Source organism: Mustelus asterias, chromosome 15 (genome assembly GCF_964213995.1).
Source record: "Mustelus asterias chromosome 15, sMusAst1.hap1.1, whole genome shotgun sequence".
Lineage (NCBI taxonomy): Eukaryota > Metazoa > Chordata > Chondrichthyes > Carcharhiniformes > Triakidae > Mustelus > Mustelus asterias.
The window spans coordinates 64825406-64846515 of NC_135815.1; the positions used below are offsets into that span (position 1 = coordinate 64825406).

Genomic DNA, 21110 nt, shown 5'->3' on the forward strand with positions numbered 1-21110 from the left:
CAAAGGTAGGGTTCTGAGGAATGTGGAGCAACAGAGATCTTGGGGTTCATATTCACAGATCTCTGAAGGTTGCCACTCAAGTGGATAGAGCCGTGAAGGAGGCCTATAGTGTGTTAGCGTTTATTAACAGGGAGTTTGAGTTTAAGAGCCGTGGGGTTATGCTGCAACTGTACAGGACCTTGGTGAGACCACATTTGGAATATTGTGTGCAGTTCTGGTCACCTCACTATAAGAAGGATGTGGAAGCACTGGAAAGAGTGCAAAGGAGATTTACCAGGATGCTGCCTGGTTTGGAGGGTAGGTCTTATGAGGAAAGGTTGAGGGAGCTAGGGTTTTCTCTTTAGAGCGGAGGAGGTTGAGAGGCGAGTTAATAGAGGTTTATAAGATGATGAGAGGGATAGATAGAGTGGACGTTCAGAGACTATTTCCTCGGGTGGATGTAGCTGTTACTAGGGGGCATGACTGTAAGGTTCATGGTGGAAGATATAGGAGGGATGTCCGAGGTAGGTTCTTTACTCAGTGGTTGGGGTGTGGAATGGACTGCCTGCTGTGATAGTGGAGTTGGACACTTTAGGAACTTTCAAGCGGTTATTGGATAGGCTCATGGAGCACACTAAAATGATAGGGAGTGGGATAGCTTGATCTTGGTTTCAGAAAAGGTTCGGCACAACATCGTGGGCCGAAGGGCCTGTACTGTGCTGTACTGTTCTATGTTCTAACTCTACTCCTACACCCCCTATACTCTTCTTCACTTGATCCCAGCTGCCTATGCATGTCATGTGCCTCTTTCTTCTTCTTGACCAGGGCCTCAATATCCCGAGTCATCCAGGGTTCCCGACTTCTGCCAGCCTTGCCCTTCTCTCTAAGAGGAATGTGTTTACCCTGAACCTTGGTTAACACACCTTTGAAAGGGTGCCACTTAACAGATGTCCCTTTTCCTTCCCACAGACTCCCCCAATTAACTTCTGAAAGTTCCTGCCTGATAGCATCAAAATTGGCCTTGCCCCAATTTAGAATATTAACTTTTGGGACAGACCTATCATTCTCCATAGCTATCTTAAAGCTAATAGAATTATGGTCACTGGTCCCAAAGTGATCCCTCACTAACACTTCTGTCACGTGCCCTTCCTTATTTCTCAAGAGGAAGTCAAGTTTTGCCCCCTCTCTAGTTGGGCCATCCACATACTGAAAGAGAAATTCCTCCTGAATACATTCAACAAATTTCTCTCCATCCAACCCGCTAATACTATGGCTGTCCCAGTCAATGTTGGGAAAATTAAAATCTCCGACTATTATCACCCTATTTTTCTTGGAGCTATCTGTAATCTCCTTACATATTTGCTCCTCAATTTCCCACCGACTATTTGGGGGCCTATAGTACAACCCTATCAAAGTGATTTCCCCCTTCCTATTTCTCAGTTCTACCCATATAGACTCAGTGGCCGAACCCTCGGATATATCCCCTCTCAGTACGGCTTGCTAGCTTTGTCAGTAGTGGTGTTACCAAGCCATTCTTGATGACAATGAAGCTCCTATCCAGAATACATTCTGTGCCCTCTCCACCCTCAATGTTTCCTCCAAGAAGGAGATAGATATATTTCTAATTTTATAAAAGGGATAAGGGGATATGGGGAACAGGCGGGGTGGTGGATTTGAGACCAGGGAGAGATCAGCCATGATCTGGTTGAATGGTAGAGCAGGGTTGAAGGGTTGAATTTGCCTACTTCTGCTCCTAATTCATATGTTCCAAGTTTCTGAGCCATATAGAAAAGTTGGGAGGATGACTGCCTTGTACATGAGGATCTTAGCGTCAGCATGAATGTCACAGTCTTTGAAGACTGTCATCCGAGGCCGGCACTTGCAGATTGGATATGATGTTCAACACGGAGAGTATTTATTCATCAGCCAAGGAGGGTGGTACATGGTAGCCAGCAGGTATTTTCCTTGCTTATGTTTGATCTAATTCCATGAGAATTAATGGGGTCCAGAGTTAACGTTGAGGACTCTTAGGGCAATTTCCTTCTGACTATATACCATTTTGGGTCTTGCTGGTTAGGGGGACAATACATATTTAAGGATGGTGATGGCTATGTCTGGGACATTGGCTGTATGGTGCGATTTGGTGAGTATGACTATGTCAAGCGGTTGCTCGTCTAGTCCAGGGAATAGCTCTCCCAATTTTGGCACAAGCCCCCAGATGTTAATAAGCAGGGCTTTGCAGGATCAACAGGACTGGATGTGCTGTTGTCATTTCTAGTGCTTAGGTTGGTGCCAGGTGGTCTGTGCATTTTATTCCACAACATAAGAGTCACATTCCACTTCTGACAGATCATGCTTCCATTGCACAAACCTGTTAGACTTTGACAGGCTAGACGTTTATGTTCAAGTTCTTGAGAAAAGTCACCCCTTCTGTAAATCCACAATATTTGAAGGTTTATTTCATTGGGTATGTAATGTTTTGTCATTCCTACCCCTTTTTAAGATGTTTCCACTTATCTACAACTTAACAAAGTCAAAAGTTGGCTATGGCAACACAAAGTAAGTAGAATGGATCAACGGATATAACTGTTCAGCCTAGCCACTTCCCTCATTCAGCATTCATGACCAATATTGCCATGCATTTGAAAAATATCAGCCATGATTGAATGGCAGCGGAGTAGACTCGATGGGCTGAGTAGCCTAATTCTGCTCCTTTGTCTTATGGTTTCACGATTCACAGCTGTAGCTATAACTGGATCAGAAATAAGAGCACACAGAAGACATGCATTTATTTTGCGCCCCCATGTCCTCAGGACATTTCAAAGTCCTTAACAGCCAACAAAGTATTTTTGTAATACAGTCACTATTGTAACATGGAGAAATGTAGAATCATGAAATCATAGAATCCCTACAATGCCATTCGGCCCATTGAGCCTGCACTGCCAACAATCCCACCCAGGCCCTATCCCCATAACCCCACCTATTTACCCTGCTCGTCTCCCTGACACTAAAAGGGGCAATTTAGCATGGTCAATTAACCTCACCTGCACATCTTTGGTGTGTGGGAGGAAACTGGAGCACCTGGAGGAAACGCATGCAGACACAGGGAGAACGTGCAAACTCCACACAGACAGTGACCCGAGGCTGGAATTGAACCTGGGACCGTGGCGCTGTGAGGCAGTAGTGTTAACCAATGTACCACCATGCTGCCCACCATGCCCAAACAATTAGCACACAGCAAGGTCCAATAAGATAAATGACCAGTTGATCTGTTTTAATTATTAGATTAGCTAGGGAACCAAGAAAGCTCCAATGATCTTCAAATAGCATTAGGAGATCTTCTACGTCTACCTGAGCGGGCAGATGCTGCTTTGTTTTAATGTCACACTGGAAATACCGCACCTTAATGAAATCTTAACCTAGATTATGTGCTCAAGTCTCTGATGTGGGATTTAGCAGTGGGAGTACTATCATTGGGCCAAAATTGATACTTGAACCAAATGTTCTCATACTTGCAAAAGTATACACTTTCATGGTAGCTAGAGGAAGCTCTTACCTGTTATTCCCATGTGGTAATTATGAAAAGCATCCATCAGACCATCACAAAGAATGCTATCCTGAAGCGATACATCACCCATTTTGATTCCAGTTCTCATCAGTGCCACATGCGGAGTCTGGAGTACACAATTAAATGCAATTTTTATACTGCATTATTAGACTGAACAAATTAAATACTGTAGGGAAGCACAAACATGTACCATAAGATAAAGGAGCAGAACTAGGCCATTTGGCCCATCGAGTCTGCTTTGCCATTTAATCATGGCTGATAAGTTTCTCAACCCCATTCTCACACCTTTTCCCCGTAACCTTTGATCCCCTTATCAATCAAGAATCTATCTATCTCAGTGTTAAATACACTCAATGACCTGGCCTCCACAGCCTGCTGTGGCAATGAATTCCATAGATTCACCACTCTCGAGCTGAAAAATTCCTCCTCATCTCGGTTCTAAAGGGTTGTCCCTTTACTCTAAGGCTGTGCCCTCAGATCCTAGTCTCTCCCACTAATGGAAACATCTTCACCATGTCCACTCGATCCAGGCCTTTCAGTATTCTGTAAGTTTAAATGACTGGACTGGATGTTGGCAAGCACTCATTCATAATGTCTTCTATGGTAAAATGGTTTGCCTTTGGCCAAGTTGTCCAAATAGCCATTGGGGTGGTGTACCTGCATACTGTCCATGCCACCCACACATCCCCACCGTGACCCTAATAGCCTCTGTACTAAGTACCAACTCATGCAAACCCATAACCCACTCCATTCATCCCCATGGCCCTTTGATTGCCCCATTGCCAACTTGGTGCCAACCCATCCATCACCCTTTGCCCTTACACACTCCATGCCAACTCACCCAGTTAACACCATGAGCAGACCTGAGGAGTCATGTTGAGACAAAATAAAACAAAGTTTGAAGTGTATGTCTCTCATTTAAGAAATACTTAGAAATTCATTTGTATTGCTGTAACCTCCAAGGCCAAGCACTGCAAAATGGGATTAGTGTAGTCAGGTCTTTGCTAATCAACATGAACACGATACATTCAATGGCCTCCTTCTATGCAGTGAACAACTATGAATCTATGAATATTATAGACTTTACTTTTAAAAAACTCATAAAAATTCATTCAATGCTTAATTCATTCAAGTATTTAATTCCTTATGAAATCAGTAACTTGTAGTCATAGTCCACATCAAAGATAGCTAATCTCTTTTTAAACACTTGGAGTCATCAATCAAACTGTGAATTTACAGAGCCCCCCCCCCACTGTGACAATGATAGATTGTGGAAGCAGTTCAACAACATTAATCCCTTAATCAAAACCATCATGTCAACAACTAGTGAAATTATAAGCAGGATAACAACAGGCTGCCTTTATCACCAAACTTTAAAGGGCTTGGGGATTTAAATGTCTTGACAGTTTTACTGAGCTTATCCACTTTTTATGCACATTCATGTCTACTCCCATCAATCTCAAAGGGCACCTAACCTCTCCAAAAGTGGCAGCTATGAGCAATCCTCAGTTTCTAAATCCTTGAGTCCAGCACAAGGTAAATGCAGGGCAAGGATCTCAGGGTGGAAGAGGAGATGAAGTCTGTGGAATGGTGGGACGATGGAAGGAAAGGGATGATGTGGCATGCGGCCTGACCTTGAACTATTCCTGCCAGGATCAAAATTGAGGCCAGCAGGAACCAGCCATACGTGCCCCTCATAAAATTGTGCACAAGTCAGGGTTGGATGGGAAGGTGGTAGCATTACCACCGTGGAATTTTACAAGTTCTGCCACCTGCAAATTCACTAGCGGACTAACTGCAAAATTCTGCTCTATAAGCCAGTTCTTGAGAATGTAACAGAGTGAATGCTGGTGCGAGCAAGTATAGAAATAGGAAAATGTGTAGCTCAAAAGTTGGTGCAGGAGGCAGAGTTTTAGATTCCTGGATCAAAGAACAAAGAACAGTACAGAACAGGAAACAGGCCCTTCGGCCCTCCAAGCCTGTGCCACTCATTGGTCCAACTAGACCATTCGTTTGTATCCCTCCATTCCCAGACTGCTCATGTGACTATCCAGGTAAGTCTTAAACGATGTCAGAGTGTCTGCCCCCACCACCCTACTTGGCAGCGCATTCCAAGCCCCCACCACTCTCTGTGTAAAAAACGTCCCTCTGATATCTGAGTCATAGAAACATAGACAAACTACAGCACAAACAGGCCCTTCGGCCCCACAAGTTGTGCCGAACATATCCCTACCTTCTAGGCCTACCTATAACCCTCCATCCTATTAAGTCCCATGTACTCATCCAGGAGTCTCTTAAAAGTCCCTATTGAGTTTGCCTCCACCACCACTGACGGCAGCCGATTCCACTCGCACACCACCCTCTGTGTGAAACACTTCCCCCTAACATTTCCCCTGTACCTACCCCTCAGCACCTTAAACCTGTGTCCTCTCGTAGCAGCCATTTCCACCCTGGGAAAAAGCCTCAGAGTCCACCCGATCTATGCCTCTCAACATCTTATATACCTCTATTAGATCTCCTCTCATCCTACGTCTCTCCAAGGAGAAAAGACCGAGAACCCTCAGCCTATCCTCATAAGGCATGCCACTCAGTCCAGGCAACATCATTGTAAATCTCCTCTGCACCCTTTCAATCATTTCCACATCCTTCCTGTAATGAGGCGACCAGAACTGAGCACAGTACTCCAAGTGGGGTCTGACGAGGGTCTTATATAGCTGCATTATCATCCCCGGACTCCTAAACTCAATCCCTCGATTGATAAAAGGCCAGCACACCATACGCCTTCTTAACCACCTCCTCCACCTGCGGGGCCGATTTTAGAGTCCTATGGACTCTAATCAGGGAAATCAGGAGACCGAAAAGAAGACATGAGGTTGCTTTGGCAGACAGAGTGAAGGAAAATCCAAAGAGCTTCTATAGGTATGTTAGGAGCAAAAGGATAGTGAGGGATAAAATTGGTCCTCTTGAAGACCAGAGTGGTAGACTGTGTATGGAACCAAAAGAGATGGGGGAGATACTAAATGGTTTTTTTGCATCCGTATTTACTGAAGAAACGGGCATGGAGTCTACGGAAATAGGGCAAACAGGTAGGGAGGTCATGGAACCTTTACAGATTAAAGGGGAGGAGGTGCTCGCTGTCTTGAGGCAAATCAGAGTGGATAAATCCCCAGGACCGGACAGGGTATTCCCACGGACCTTGAGGGAAGCTAGTGTTGAACTTGCAGGGGCTCTGGCAGACATATTTAAAATGTCAGTATTCACGGGGGAGGTGCCGGATGATTGGAGGGTGGCTCATGTTGTTCCGTTGTTTAAAAAAGGTTCCAAAAGAAATCCGGGAAATTATAGGCCAGTAGGTTTGACGTCAGTGGTGGGCAAGTTATTGGAAGGTGTGATAAGGGATAGGATCTACAAATATTTGGATAGACAGGGACTTATTAGGGAGAGTCAACATGGCTTTGTGTGTGGTAGGTCATGTTTGACCAATCTATTAAGAGTTTTTCGAGGAGGTTACCAGGAAAGTGGATGAAGGGAAGGCGGTGGATGTTGTCTACCTGGATTTCAGCAAGGCCTTTGACAAGGTCCCTCATGGGAGGTTAGTTAGGAAGGTTCAGTCGCTAGGTATACATGGGGAGGTAGTAAATTGGATTAGACACTGGCACAATGGAAGAAGCCAGAGAGTGGTTGTGGAGGATTGCTTCTCTGAGTGGAGGCCTGTGACTAGTGGTGTGCCGCAGGGATCGGTGTTGGGTCCATTGTTGTTTGTCATCTATATCAATGATCTGGATGATAATGTGGTAAATTGGATTAGCAAGTTTGCTGATGATACAAAGATTGGAGGTGTAGTGGACAGTGAGGAAGGTTTTCAAAGCTTGCAGAGGGATTTGGACCAACTAGAAAAATGGGCTCAAAAATGGCAAACGGAATTTAACGCAGACAAGCGTGAGATATTACACATTGGAAGGACAAACCAAAGAAGAACGTACAGGGTAAATGGTAGGACTCTGAAGAGTGCAGTTGAACAGAGGGATCTGGGAATACAGGTACAGAATCCCCTCAAAGTGACGTCACAGGTGGATAGGGTCATAAAGAGTGCCTTTGGTACATTGGCCTTTATGACCCTATATAAATCGGAGTATCGAGTATAAAAGTTGGAGTGTTATGGTAAGGTTATATAAGGCATTGGTGAGGCCGAATTTGGAGTATTGTGTACAGTTTTGGTCACCTAGTTACAGGAAGGATGTAAATAAGGTTGAAAGAGTGCAGAGAAGGTTCACAAGGATGTTGCCGGGACTTGAGAAGCTGAGTTACAAAGAGAGATTGAATAGGTTGGGACTTTATTCCCTGGAGCGTAGAAGATTGAGGGGAGATTTGATAGAGATGTACAAGATTTTGATGGGTATAGATAGAGTGAATGCAAGCAGGCTTTTTCCACTGAGGCTAGGGGAGAAAAAAACCAGAGGGCATGGGTTAAGGGTAAAAGGAGAAAAGTTTAAAGGGAATATTAGGGGGGGCTTCTTCACGCAGAGAGTGGTGGGAGTGTGGAATGAGCCATCGGATAAAGTGGTAAATGCGGGGTCACTTTTAACATTTAAGAAAAACTTGGACGGGTTCATGGATGAGAGGGGTGTGGAGGGATATGGTCCAAGTGCAGGTCAGTGGGACTAGGCAAAAAATGGTTCGGCACAGACAAGAAGGGGCAAAAGGCCTGTTTCTGAGCTGTAATTTTCTATGGTTCTATGGACCCGGACCCCAAGGTCCTTCTAATCCTCTACAGTACTATGAGTCTTTCCCTTTAAATTGTACTCCTTCATGGAGTACAATATAAAGTACTCCTTTGAGGTGTTGGGGGGTAGGTACAGGGGAAATGTTAGGGGGAAGTTTTTCACACAGATGGTGGTGGGCGAGTGGAATCGGCTGCCGTCAGTGGTGGTGGAGGCAAACTCAATAGGGTCTTTTAAGAGACTCCTGGATGAGTACATGGGACTTAATAGGATGGAGGGTTTTTGGTAGGCCTAGAAGGTAGGGATATGTTCGGCACAACTTGTGGGGCCGAAGGGCCCGTTTGTGCTGTAGTTTTTCTATGTTTCATCCCATTTGACCTGCCAAAATGGACCTCTATGCATTTATCTGGGTTGAAGTCCATCTGCCACTTCTCCACCCAGTCTTGCATCCTATCTATGTCCCTCTGTAACTTCTGACATCCCTCCAGACTATCCACAACCCCACCAACCTTCGTGTCGTCGGCAAACTTACCAACCCATCCCTCCACTTCCTCATCCAGATCATTTATGAAAATGACAAACAGCAAGGGTCCCAGAACAGATCCCTGGGGCACACCACTGGTGACCGACCTCCATTTAGAAAAAGACCCATCTATACACACTCTCTGCCTCCTCTGGGCAAGCCAGTTCTGGATCCACAGGGCAGCAGCACCTTGGATCCCATGCCCTCTCACTTTTTCTAGAAGCCTTGCATGGGGGACCTTATCGAACGCCTTGCTAAAATCCATATAAACCACATCAGTTACTAGTGATGTACCGCAAGGATCTCAGTTACTAGTGGTGTACCGCAAGGATCTGTTTCGGGGCCACTGCTGTTTGTCATTTTTATTAATGACCTGAATGAGGGCGTAGAAGGCTGGATTGGTAAATTTGCGGGTGACACTAAAGTCGGTGGAGTTGTAGACAGTGCGGAGGGAAGTGGCAGGTTACAGAGGGACATCGATAAGCTGCAGAGCTGGGCTGAGAGGTGGCAAATGGAGTTTAATGCAGAAAAGTGTGAGGCGATTCACTTTGGAAGGAGTAACAGGAATACAGAGTACTGGGCTAATGGTAAGATACTTGGTAGTGTGGATGAACAGAGGGATCTGGGTGTCCATGTGCATAGATCCCTGAAAGTTGGCACCCAGGTTGATAGGGTTGTTAAGAAGGCGTACGGTGTGTTAGCTTTTATTGGTAGAGGGATTGAGTTTCGGAGCTAGGAGGTCATGCTGCAACTGTACAAAATTCTGGTGTGGCCGCACTTGGAGTATTGCGTACAGTTCTGGTTGCCGCATTATAGGAAAGATGTGGAAGTGTTGGAAATGGTGCAGAGGAGATTTACCAGGATGTTGCCTGGTATGGTGGGAAGATCGTATGAGGAAAGGCTGAGGGACTTGAGGTTGTTTTCGTTAGAGAGAAGGTTAAGAGGTGACTTAATAGAGGCATACAAGATGATCAGAGGATTAGATAGGGTGGATAGTGAGAGCCTTTTTCCTCGGATGGTGATGGCTAACACGAGGGGACATAGCTTTAAATTGAGGGGTGAGAGATATAGGACAGATGTTAGAGGTAGGTTCTTTACTCAGAGAGTAGTAAGGGCGTGGAATGCCCTGCCTGCAGCAGTAGTGGACTTGTCAACATTAAGAGCATTCAAATGGTTATTGGATAAACATATGGATGATATTGGAATAGTGTAGATTAGAGGGGCTTTAGATTGGTTTCACTGGTCGGCGCAACATCGAGGGCCGAAGGGCCTGCACTGCACTGTAATGTTCTATGTTCTATCTGCCGCTTTCCCTTCGTCAATGTGTTTAGTCACATTTTCAAAGAACTCCACCAGGCTCGTAAGGCACGATCTGCCTTTGACAAAGCCATGCTGAGTATTCTTGAGCATACTAAACCTCTCTAAATGCTCATAAATCCTGTCCCTCAGGATCTTCTCCATCAGCTTACCAACCACTGAGGTTAGACTCACCAGTCAGTAATTTCCTGGGCTATCCCTATTCCCCTTCTTGAAAATAGGAACCACATCCGCAATCCTCCAATCCTCCGGCACCTCTCCCGTCTCCATCGACTTTGCAAAGATCATTGCCAGAGGCTCTGCAATCTCTTCCCTCACCTCCCACAGCAACCTGGGGTACATTCCATCTGGACCCGGCGACTTATCTATCTTGATGCCATTCAAAGATTCCAGCACAACCTCTTTCTTAAAGTCCACATACTCAATCTTTTCAGTCCACCGCAAGCCCGCAGTACATCCACCCAGGTCCTTTTCTTCTGTCAAAACCGAGGCAAAATACTCATTAAGCACCTCTGCCATTTCTACTGGTTCCGTACAGACTTTGCCACCTTCACCTTTTATAGGCCCTATTCCTTCACGTCTCATCCTTTTACTTTTCACATATTTATTGAACGCCTTCGGGTTCTCCTTAATCCTACCTGCCAAGGCCTTCTCGTGACCCCTTCTGGCTCTCCTAATTTCCTTCTTTAGTCCCTTCCTACAAGCCGTATACTCATCGAGATCCCTATCTTCGCCAAGCTCTCTGAACCTTTTGTATGCTTTCCTTTTCTTCCTTTCCTTATACCTCGCCCCTCTCACCTTGAGTCCGTGACCCCTCGTGATCGTCACCTCCAACCTGGGAAAAAGCTTCCCACTGTTCATCCTATCTATAATTCATAATTTTGTACACCTCTATTAGGTCTCCCCTCATTCTCCGTCTTTCCAGGGAGAACAAGCCCAGTTTACCCAATCTCTCCTCATAGCTAAGACCCTCCATACCAGGCAACATCCTGGTAAACTTTCTCTGCATTCTCTCTAAAGCCTCCACGTCCTTCTGGTAGTGCGGCGACCAGAACTGGACGCAGTACTCCAAATGTGGCCTAACCAGCGTTCTATACAGCTGCAACATCAGACTCCAGCTTTTATACTCTATACCCCATCCTATAAAGGCAAGCATACCATATGCCTTCTTCACCACCTTCTCCACCTGTGCTGCCACCTTCAAGGATTTGTGGACTTGCACACCTAGGTCCCTCTGTGTTTCTATACTCTTGATGGCTCTGCCATTTATTGTATAACTCCCCCCTACATTAGTTCTTCCAAAATGCATCACTTCGCAGTTATCTGGATTAAATTCCATCTGCCATTTCTCCGCCCAATTTTCCAGCCTATCTATATCATAGAATCATCATAGAAACCCCACAGTACAGAAAGAGGCCATTCGGCCCATTGAGTCTGTACCGACCACAATCCCACCCAGGCCCCACCCCCACATCCCTACATATTTTACCCGCTAATCCCTCTAATCTACGCATCCCAGGACACTAAGGGGCAATTTTAGCATGGCCAATCAACCTAACCCGCACATCTTTGGACTGTGGGAGGAAACCGGAGCACCCGGAGGAAACCCACGCAGACACGAGGAGAATGTGCAAACTCCACACAGACAGTGACCCAAGCCGGGAATCGAACCCAGGTCCCTGGAGCTGTGAAGCAGCATTCCAACCACTGTGCTACTGTGCCGCCCCTGCTGTATTGTCCGATAATGTTAATCGCTATCCGCAAGTCCAGCCATCTTTGTGTCATCCGCAAACTTGCTGATAATACCAGTTACACCTTCTTCCAAATCATTTATATATATCACAAATAGCAGAGGTCCCAGTACAGAGCCCTGCGGAACACCACTGGTCACAGACCTCCAGCCGGAAAAAGACCCTTCGACTGCTACCCTCTGTCTCCTGTGGCCAAGCCAGTTCTCTACCCATCTAGCCACCTCTCCTTGTATCCCATGAGCCTTAACCTTCTTAACCAACCTGCCCTGAGGGACTTTGTCAAATGCCTTACTGAAATCCATATAGACGACATCCACGGCCCTTCCTTCGTCAACTGTTTTTGTCACTTCCTCACAAAACTTCACTGGGACCATTTCTGGGGAGCCTAGGTACAGAACACTGCCCTAAGAAACTCCTGCAGAAATATCCTGAGGCCGAGATGATTGGCCTTCAACAACCACAACCTTTGTGCTTAGTTTAACCCCTGCTAGAATAGGGGTTTCCCCCTGAAGCCTTGGGGTTCAATCTTACTATTGTTCCTTGATGCCCCACATTATCAAACACACCCTGATGTATTCTTACCCACCCTATGGAATTCTGCTCTTTCATTCATGTTTGTAGAAGACTACAAGGAGCGGAGCTGAGCAATCCTGGCAGAACCCAAATTGAGCATTGGTGATCAAGTTATTGGTAAGTAAGTGTTGCTTGTTAGCATCAATGATGTCACCTTGCATTACTTAGCTGACAGTTATGAGCATGTTAATGGGATGTTAATTAGCTGGGTTCACTTTGTCCTGTTTTTGTGGACATGTCTGGAAATTTTTCACTTTGTCGGGTAGAGGCCATTGTTGTTGCTGCATGGAACAGCTTGATTGAAGCCACGACTCATTCTGGAGTACAATACTTCTTCATTACTATAATTGCATGCCGCCAAAGTCCGAAGCCTTTGCTATATCCATGCACTCAACCTTTTTTTGGTGTGACATGAAGAGAACTGAATTAATTAAAGACTGGCATCTGAGATGGTGAAGACATCCGTAGGAGTATAATCCACTTGGGACTTCTGGCTAAAGATGGTTGCAGATACTTTAGTCTTGTGTTTTGCACTCACTTAATGTGTGGGAATGTTCATGTAGCCTCCTCAGCTATTAGTTGTTTAACTGTCTGCCACTATTCATGACTGGATATGACAAGACTATAGAGCTTATCCATTGGATGTGAGATTATTTATCTCTGTCTATAGCACTACTACAAATGTTCAGTATGCTTTTAAACATGTGTAGCTTTACATATTAGGCATCTCATTTTTAGGTATGCCTGGTGTTTTTCATTTATTTATGGGCTGTGGGCATCGCTGGCTAAATCAGCATTTATGTCCATCCCTAGTTGTCCTTGAGAAAGTGGTGATGAGCTGCCTTCTTGAACCACTGCAGTCCCTGAGGTATATATCCACGGTGCTGTTAAGGAGGGTGTTCCAGGATTTTGACTCAGCAACAGTGAAGCAATGGCGATATATTTTCAAGTCAGGATGGTGATTGGCTTGGAGGGCAACTTCCAGGTGGTGGTGTTCCCAGGTATATACTGCTCTTGTCCTTCTAGATGGTAATGGTTGTAGGGTTGTAAGGTGCTGCTTAGGGAACCTTGGTGAGTTCCTACAGTGCATCTTTTGGATAGTACACACTACTGCCACTGTTCGTTGGTGGTGGAGGGATTGAATGCTTGTGGAAGGGGTAGCAATCAAGCCGGCTGCTTTCTCCTAGTTTCTTGAGTGTTGTTGGAGCTGCACTCATCCAGGCAAGTGGAGAGTATTCCAATACACTCCTGATTTGTGCCTTGTAGATGGTGGACAGGCATTGGGGAGTCAGGGGGTGAGTTACTCGCTGCAGAATTCCTAACCTTTGATCTGTTCTGGTAGCCACAGTATATATAAGGCTATCCAGTTCAGCTTCTGGTCAATGGTAACACTCAGGATGTGGATAGTGGGGGATTCATTGTTGGTAATACCACTGACTATTAAGGGGTGATGGCAAGATTCTCTCTTGTTGGAGATGGTCTTTGTCTGGTACTTGAGTGGTGTGAATGTTACTGGCACATGTCTGCCCAAACCTGGATATTGTCCAGGTCTTGCAGCATTTGGACATGGATTGCTTCAGTGTCCGAGGAGTGGTGAATGTTACTGTACATGGTGCAATCATTAGTGAGCATCCCCACTTCTGACTCTATGATGGAAGGAAGGTCATTGATAAAGCAGCTGAAGATAGTTGAGCCTAGGACACTGCTGCTAAGGTTGGCCACCTGATTTGAGGAGGGAGATACTGGACCATGAGTTAAGAGAGCATGGTCGAACATAATTCAGTTGCTACTAATGGCCCATAGCACTTCATGTCTGGTCAATTTTGAGCTTCCACAGAATTAGCCTCCAGCTAAGCTATTACTGAGACTAAGCGTAATATATCTAAGTTTGCTGATGATATAAAACTATTTGAGAATGTGAATTGTGAGAAGACTACGAAGAGATATAGACAGCTTAATTAATAGACAACAAGGTGGCTAATGGAGTATAATGTGGAGAAGTGTGAGGTTATTTACTTTGATAATAAAAATAACCAAATTACTTTGTGGCAACCCTCTCAGAAGTAAAGTTCACAGGTATGTTGGCACTCAGCAAGCCGTGTGACTTTAATGGTTCGGGCAGAATGGAAGACGGTCATATCACATACCTATGAATTTGCCAATGGCAAGGTAGCTGGTAGGGTGTCTTAAGTTCCACTTCAAGAATGTTTACCAGCATGACATAAGAGCCCTAATATTGATTCATGCAGCAGCTTGGCAATAGGCAGCAACATCAAAAACAGCAGAACCTTATAACAGCTTCACATGCATCACTTATAGCTGAAGCTGCTTTTCATGGATTGGTCACTTTGGCCATCAGCAAAAGTGCACCATGTGAAGCTACCCATCTCTAATGGATTATATTTGCTGCATGTCATCTTGCACAGATGGAAGGATGTGGACAATCTATTAAAAGGTGCGAAACTTCCTAAAGTTCATTAAAGGGAGACTTTGTTGTACTCATAGAAGGAACATGGAAAGTTCACATGCAGATACAGTAACCAATCAGCATATTAGTCTTTATTGCGAAGGGATTATTAGAGAAGAAGAGTAAGAAAGTTTTGGTACAGTTGTACAGGGAAATCATATCTGCAGTTTTGATTCCATATTTAAGGGATGTACTTGCATTGGGGGTAGAATAGCAAACGTTCACTACATTGGCTTCTGAGCTGAGAAGGTTGCCTAAAGATAACAGCTGCGCAAATTGGGCTTATTGTCTTTGGAGTTTGGAAGAATGATTCGTGATCTCATTGAAACATACCAGTTTCTATAGCGGTTTTGACATGAAACATTAACTGTGCTTCTCTGCCCACTGGTGTGGAAATAATGAGCCAGTACCACCCCTTCTCCTTGATGCCCCACAAGGTCCATATCTCCCAAGAATGAATGACTTTTAAAATTCCAAAAATGTTATTCTTGGACAAATGACATACTGCAGTGTACTTTTTTCTGTTATACATTACTGGACTAGTAATTCAGAGGCAGGCCTGCTATTCTACTAATATTCTAGAGAACGTGAATTCAAATGCCACAATGGAAGTTTGAGAATTTGATTTCAGTTACCAAAATAATCCTGGAAATAATTATTTAGCATTAGTAAATGTGCCCATGAATGATCATCACTAAAAACTGGTTCACTAATCTCCTTTAGCGAAGGAAAACTGCCACCGTGACTCACTACTTAACTGTTAATTGCCCACTGGAGCAAGCCAACCAGTTTTATCAAGGCACTACAAAAAATAAACTACAACAGTTCAAGAAGGCAGCCCACCATTACCTAATCCAAGAAATTAGGATGGGCAATAAATGGCATTAATAATTGGCAGCAACTCCAGGAATTTCTTGGTTTTAAATCTGCACATAAAGCAAGAAGTCTGTGGTGAGAATGATCACTTAGCACGACTGATAAACTATGCTTGTACCTTACTCATGTTCTCCATACCGCCTGCTACCACAATACTGGAGTTTCCTGTTACGATGGCCTGTGTTGCGAGACACACTGCTTTCAGCCCAGAGCCGCAAATCATCTGACAGCTCCACGCTGGCACCAGATATGGGATTCCTGCACTGACACTAGCCTGACGGGCAGGATTCTGTCCTTGGCCTACAAAATAATGGAAGAAAAATAAAACAGTAATGCTTTCTATCATAAAGCACATCATTATCACTATAAAACAGAACAAAAAGTCTTGAATCAAATATTACTGAGATTATTTTTCTTGTACATGAGATCTGATTTTGTCAAAAATGTTTTACTGCTATTTTCCCATCAGTAAGAAGTTTAACAACACCAGGTTAAAGTCCAACAGGTTTATTTGGTAGCAAAAGCCACACAAGCTTTCGGAGCTGCAAGCCCCTTCTTCAGGTGAGTGAGCAAGAAGGGGCTTGCAGCTCCGAAAGATTGTGTGGCTTTTGCTACCAAATAAACCTGTTGGACTTTAACCTGGTGTTGTTAAACTTCTTACTGTGTTTACCCCAGTCCAACGCCGGCATCTCCACATCATGACATTTTCCCATCAGCCAGAGACGAGCATCAGAAATTAAAGTAAAAGACAAGAATTTTAGAATGATAAGCATAGAATGCTGTATGGCCAATTGCGCTGGTGCAAACTCTTTTATGAGATATCCAATTAGTCTCACCACCCTACACTTTCCCATATCCGAGTAATTATTTTCCTTTTCGAGTACTGGTCTTTTGAATGTTATTAAATCTGCTTCCTCCATCCTTTCAGGTTCTAAATCAGAACTCCACTGCATAAACTATTACTTCCACGTTTTGACTCTAGGTCTACCTCAACACCATGGCCAAAATCTTCTGTCTTTGTTCGTGGCTGGGATTTTCCTGTGCTGCTGCAAGTGAATGGAGTTTTGGCTAGAACATCAAATTCTTCTATGATTTCTCCATTCTCACTCGCAACAGGTCCCACCACAGAAGACACTGGAGAATCCTGCCTCACTTCTCTTGAGTCTTCCGCTGTCTCTAAATTGTCAAGACTGCTAATGCATTTAAATCGTCGGGCTGCCCGATTCGGGCGCGGGTCGGGTGTTGGTAAAGTCGCGATCTGCTCGGAACCGGGTGCAGATCGCGGTATAGGCCCGACGCCCAACTTTACCGCGATTTCGCGCCCAAAAACGGACGCGAAGTTTTGGTAAAATCGGGCCCTTGGTCCCCAACTCCAAATCATCCATGTAAATTGTAAACAATTGCAGCTCCAACACTGTATTTACTGCTGAGAAAAGCATGGGTGATAGCGAACTTGGGGAAATAAATAGTGATGTCTTGAGGAGTGTACATATTACAGAGAAGGAGGTGCTGAAAGTCTTAAAGCGCATCAAAGTAGATAAATTCTTGGGACCTGAAGAAGTGTATCCCAGGACATTGTGGGAGGCTAGAGAGGAAATTGCGGGGCCCCTAGGAGAGATATTTCATAGAAATCATAGAAACCCTACAGTGCAGAAGGAGGCCATTCGGCCCATCGAGTCTGCACCGACCACAATCCCACCCAGGCCCTACCCCCACATATTTACCCACTAATGTACACATCCCAGGATTCTAAGGGGCAATTTTTAACCTGGCCAATCAACCTAACCTGCACATCTTTGAATCATCGATTTGAATCATCGATAGTCACAGGTGAGGTGCCTGAAGATTGGAGAGTGACAAATTTTGTGCCTTTGTTTAAAAAGGGCTGCCGGGAAAAGCCTGGGAACTACAGGCCAGTTAGCCTCACATCTGTGGTGGGTAAATTGTTGAAGGTATTTTGAGAGACAGGATCTACAGGCATTTAGAGATACAAGGACTGATTAGGGACAGTCAGCATGGCTTTGTGAGTGGAAAATCATGTCTCACAAATTTGATTGAGTCTTTTGAAGGGGTAACCAAGAAGGTAGATGAGGGCAGTGCAGTTGATGTTGTCTACATGGACTTTAGCAAGCCCTTTGACAAGGTACCGCATAGATTAAATCTCACGGGATCCAGGGTGAGGTAACTAAATGGATACAAAATTGGCTTGATGACAGAAGCCAGAAGGTGGTTGTAGAGGGTTGTTTTTCAAACTGGAGGCCTGTGACTAGCAGTGTGCCTCAGGGATCAGTGCTGGATCCACTGTTATTTGTCATTTATATTAATGATTTGGATGAGAATATAGGAGGCATAGTTAGTAAGTTTGCAGATGACACCAAGATTGGTGCCATAGTGGATAGTGAAGGTTATATTGTATTGCAACGGGATCTTGATCAATTGGGCCAGTGGGCTGACAAATGGCAGATGGAGTTTAATTTAGATAAATGCGACGTGATGCATTTTGGTAGATTGAACCAGGGCAGGACTTACTCAGTTAATGGTAGGGCGTTGGGGAGAATTACAGAACAAAGAGATCTAGGGGTACACGTTCATAGCTCCTTGGAGGGGAAGTCACAGGTGGACAGAGTCGTGAAGAAGGCATTCAGCATGCTTAGTTTCATTGGTCAGAACATTGAATATAGGAGTTGGGACGTCTTGTTGAAGTTGTACAAGACATTGGTACGGCCACACTTGGAATACTGTGTACAGTTCTGGTCACCCTTGTATAGAAAGAATATTATTAAACAAGAAAGAATGCAGAAAAGATGTACTAGGATGCTACCGGGACTTGATGGTTTGAGTTATAAGGAGAGGCTGGATAGACTGGGACTTTTTTCTCTGGAGCGTAGAAGGCTGAGGCATGATCTTATAGAGGTCTATAAAATAATGAAGGACATAGATCAGCTATATAGTCAATATCTTTTCCCAAAGGTAGGGGAGTCTAAAACTAGAGGGCATAGGTTTAAGGTGATAGGGGAGAGATACAAAAAGGTCCAGAGGGGCAATTTTTTCACACAGAGGATGGTGAATGTCTGGAACAAGCTGCCAGAGATAGTAGTAGAGGCGGATACAATTTTGTCTTTTAAAAAGCATTTAGATAGTTACATGGGTAAGATAGGTATAGAGGGATATGGGCCAAATGCGAGCAATTGGGATTAGCTTTGGGGTTTTAAAAAAAGGGGCGACATGGACAAATTGGGCCGATGGGCCTGTTTCCATGTTGTAAACCTCTATGACTCTAACACTGATCCCTGAGGCACACCACGAGTCACTGATTGCCAACCAGAAAAACACCCATTTACCCCCACTCTTTGCTTTCTGTTAGTTAACCAATCCGCTTTCCATGCTAATACATTACAGTTAACTCCATGCACTTTTTTCTTACACCTTTTGTGGGGCACCTTGTCGAATGCCTTCTGGAAATCCATTTACACCACAACCACCGGTTCCCTGTTGTCCTCTGCGCTCATAATGTCCTCAAAGAATTCCAGTAAATTAGTTAAACATGACCTGCCTTTTATGAACCCATGCTGCGTCTTCCAAATGAGACAATTTCTGAACAGATGTCTCGCTATTTCTTCCTTGATGATAGATTCAAGCATTTTCCCCACTACAGAAGTTAAGCTAACCAGCCTATAGTTACCCGCCTTTTGTCTACCTTCTTTTTTAAACAGTGGCGTCATATTTGCTGTTTTCCAATCTGCCGGAACTGCTTCAGAGTCCAGTGAATTTTGGATCTTGGGTTCATGTCACATGTAACCCCCACGACTTGCCTGGGCTTGCAAAATCTCACTAACTGTCCTGGCTGGAGACAATACACATCTCTTTAACCTGTGCTTAACCCTCTCTCCACTCACATTGTCTGTACCTTGAAGACTTGATTACCTGTAAAGGCTCGCATTCCAACCATTATTTTGTAAATTGAGTTTGTGTCTTTATATGCCCTGTTCGTGAACAGAACTCCCACTCACCTGATGAAGGGGCAGCGCTCCGAAAGCTAGTGGTTTGAGTACCAAATAAACCTGTTGGACTTTAACCTGGTGTTGTGAGACTTCTTACCATGATCATTAGTCCATACAGGTATTGAGTACTAAAGAACAGAAATTATGCTGAACCTTTATAAAGCTCTAGTTTGACCACGTTGTGAATATTGAATCCATGGGAAGGTGCCATTGGCAGTGGATGAGATGTTAGGTGTGATGGAGGCGTGGACCAGGGTGACCTGGGGAGAATGGTCTCTTGCGGAATGCTGACAGGGGGAGTGAGGGGAAAAATTGACTAGTGACATCAAGTTGGAGTTGACGGAAATGGTGGAGGATGATCCTTTAACTGCGGAGGCTGGTGGGGTGAGAAGTTAGGACAAGGGGAACTCTATCTTCTTTCTGGGAGGAAGGGGAAGGAGTGAGAGCAGTGGTCCGGGAGATGGGTCGAGAACCTTGTCATCCACAGTGGGTGGTAAACCACGATTTAGGAAGAAGGAAGATATATCAGCAGTGCCATTTTGGAAAGTGGCATCATCAAAACAGATGCGGCAGAGGCGAAGGAACTGAGAGAATGGGGTGTGAAGAGCTGTGTTAAGGTAGCTGTGGGAGTCGGTGGGATTGCAATGGATACTGGTAAACAGTCTATCATAGAAATGGAGGCAGAGAGGTCAAGGAAGGGAAGAGAAGTGTCAGAGATGGACAATGTGATAAAGGGATGGAAATTGGAAGCGAAATTGATAAATTTTGCCAGGTCTATGGTGGTAAGTGGTGGTGGATGGAGATTGTTCAGGTCTCTGTTTGAGGAAGAAAAGAAGAGTTTTCAAGTCATTCTGGTGGGGAATGGAGGTATAGCGGGATTGGACATCCATGGTGAGGAGCAGGTGGCTTGGGCCAGGGAACTGGAAGTTGTTAATATGGCGTAGGGCGTCAGAGGAATAGCAGATGTAAGTGGGAAGGGACTGGACAAGAGGATAGAGAGAATGGAGTCAAGAAAGGAGGAAATTAGTTCTGTGGGGCAGGAACAGGCTGACACAATGGGCCTACTGGGCAGTCCTGTTTGTTCTTCCACTAACAACCTGGAACTTGCTACATTTGAGGCTGAGAGAAGTGGTGACGATGAATGATTTTAAATGGAAATTAAATGGACACTTGAAAGAAATGAACCTACAGTGTTATTGGGTTAGTGCAGGGGAATGGACAAGAATGGATTACAATAGTAACTATGCCTCAGAAGTACTTAATTGGCTGTGAAAAGTTTTCGAATGTCCTGAACACATGAAAGGTGCAAAATAAATGCAAATCTTCGCTTTGTT

The 21110-nt window shown here is 44.6% G+C and overlaps 1 protein-coding gene across 1 annotated transcript in view; it reads right to left on the minus strand.

The window, feature by feature from the left end:
- The window catches only part of acat2 (acetyl-CoA acetyltransferase 2), a 120379-nt gene that overhangs the window by 55738 nt on the left and 43531 nt on the right, over nucleotides 1-21110 (minus strand). Inside the window, exons 3-4 of the mRNA XM_078230026.1 lie at nucleotides 15894-16075; nucleotides 3536-3653 (exon numbers count right to left, since the gene is read on the minus strand). Of these exons, the coding sequence (XP_078086152.1) occupies nucleotides 3536-3653; nucleotides 15894-16075 (300 nt within the window). The remainder of the gene's footprint in view (nucleotides 1-3535; nucleotides 3654-15893; nucleotides 16076-21110) is intronic.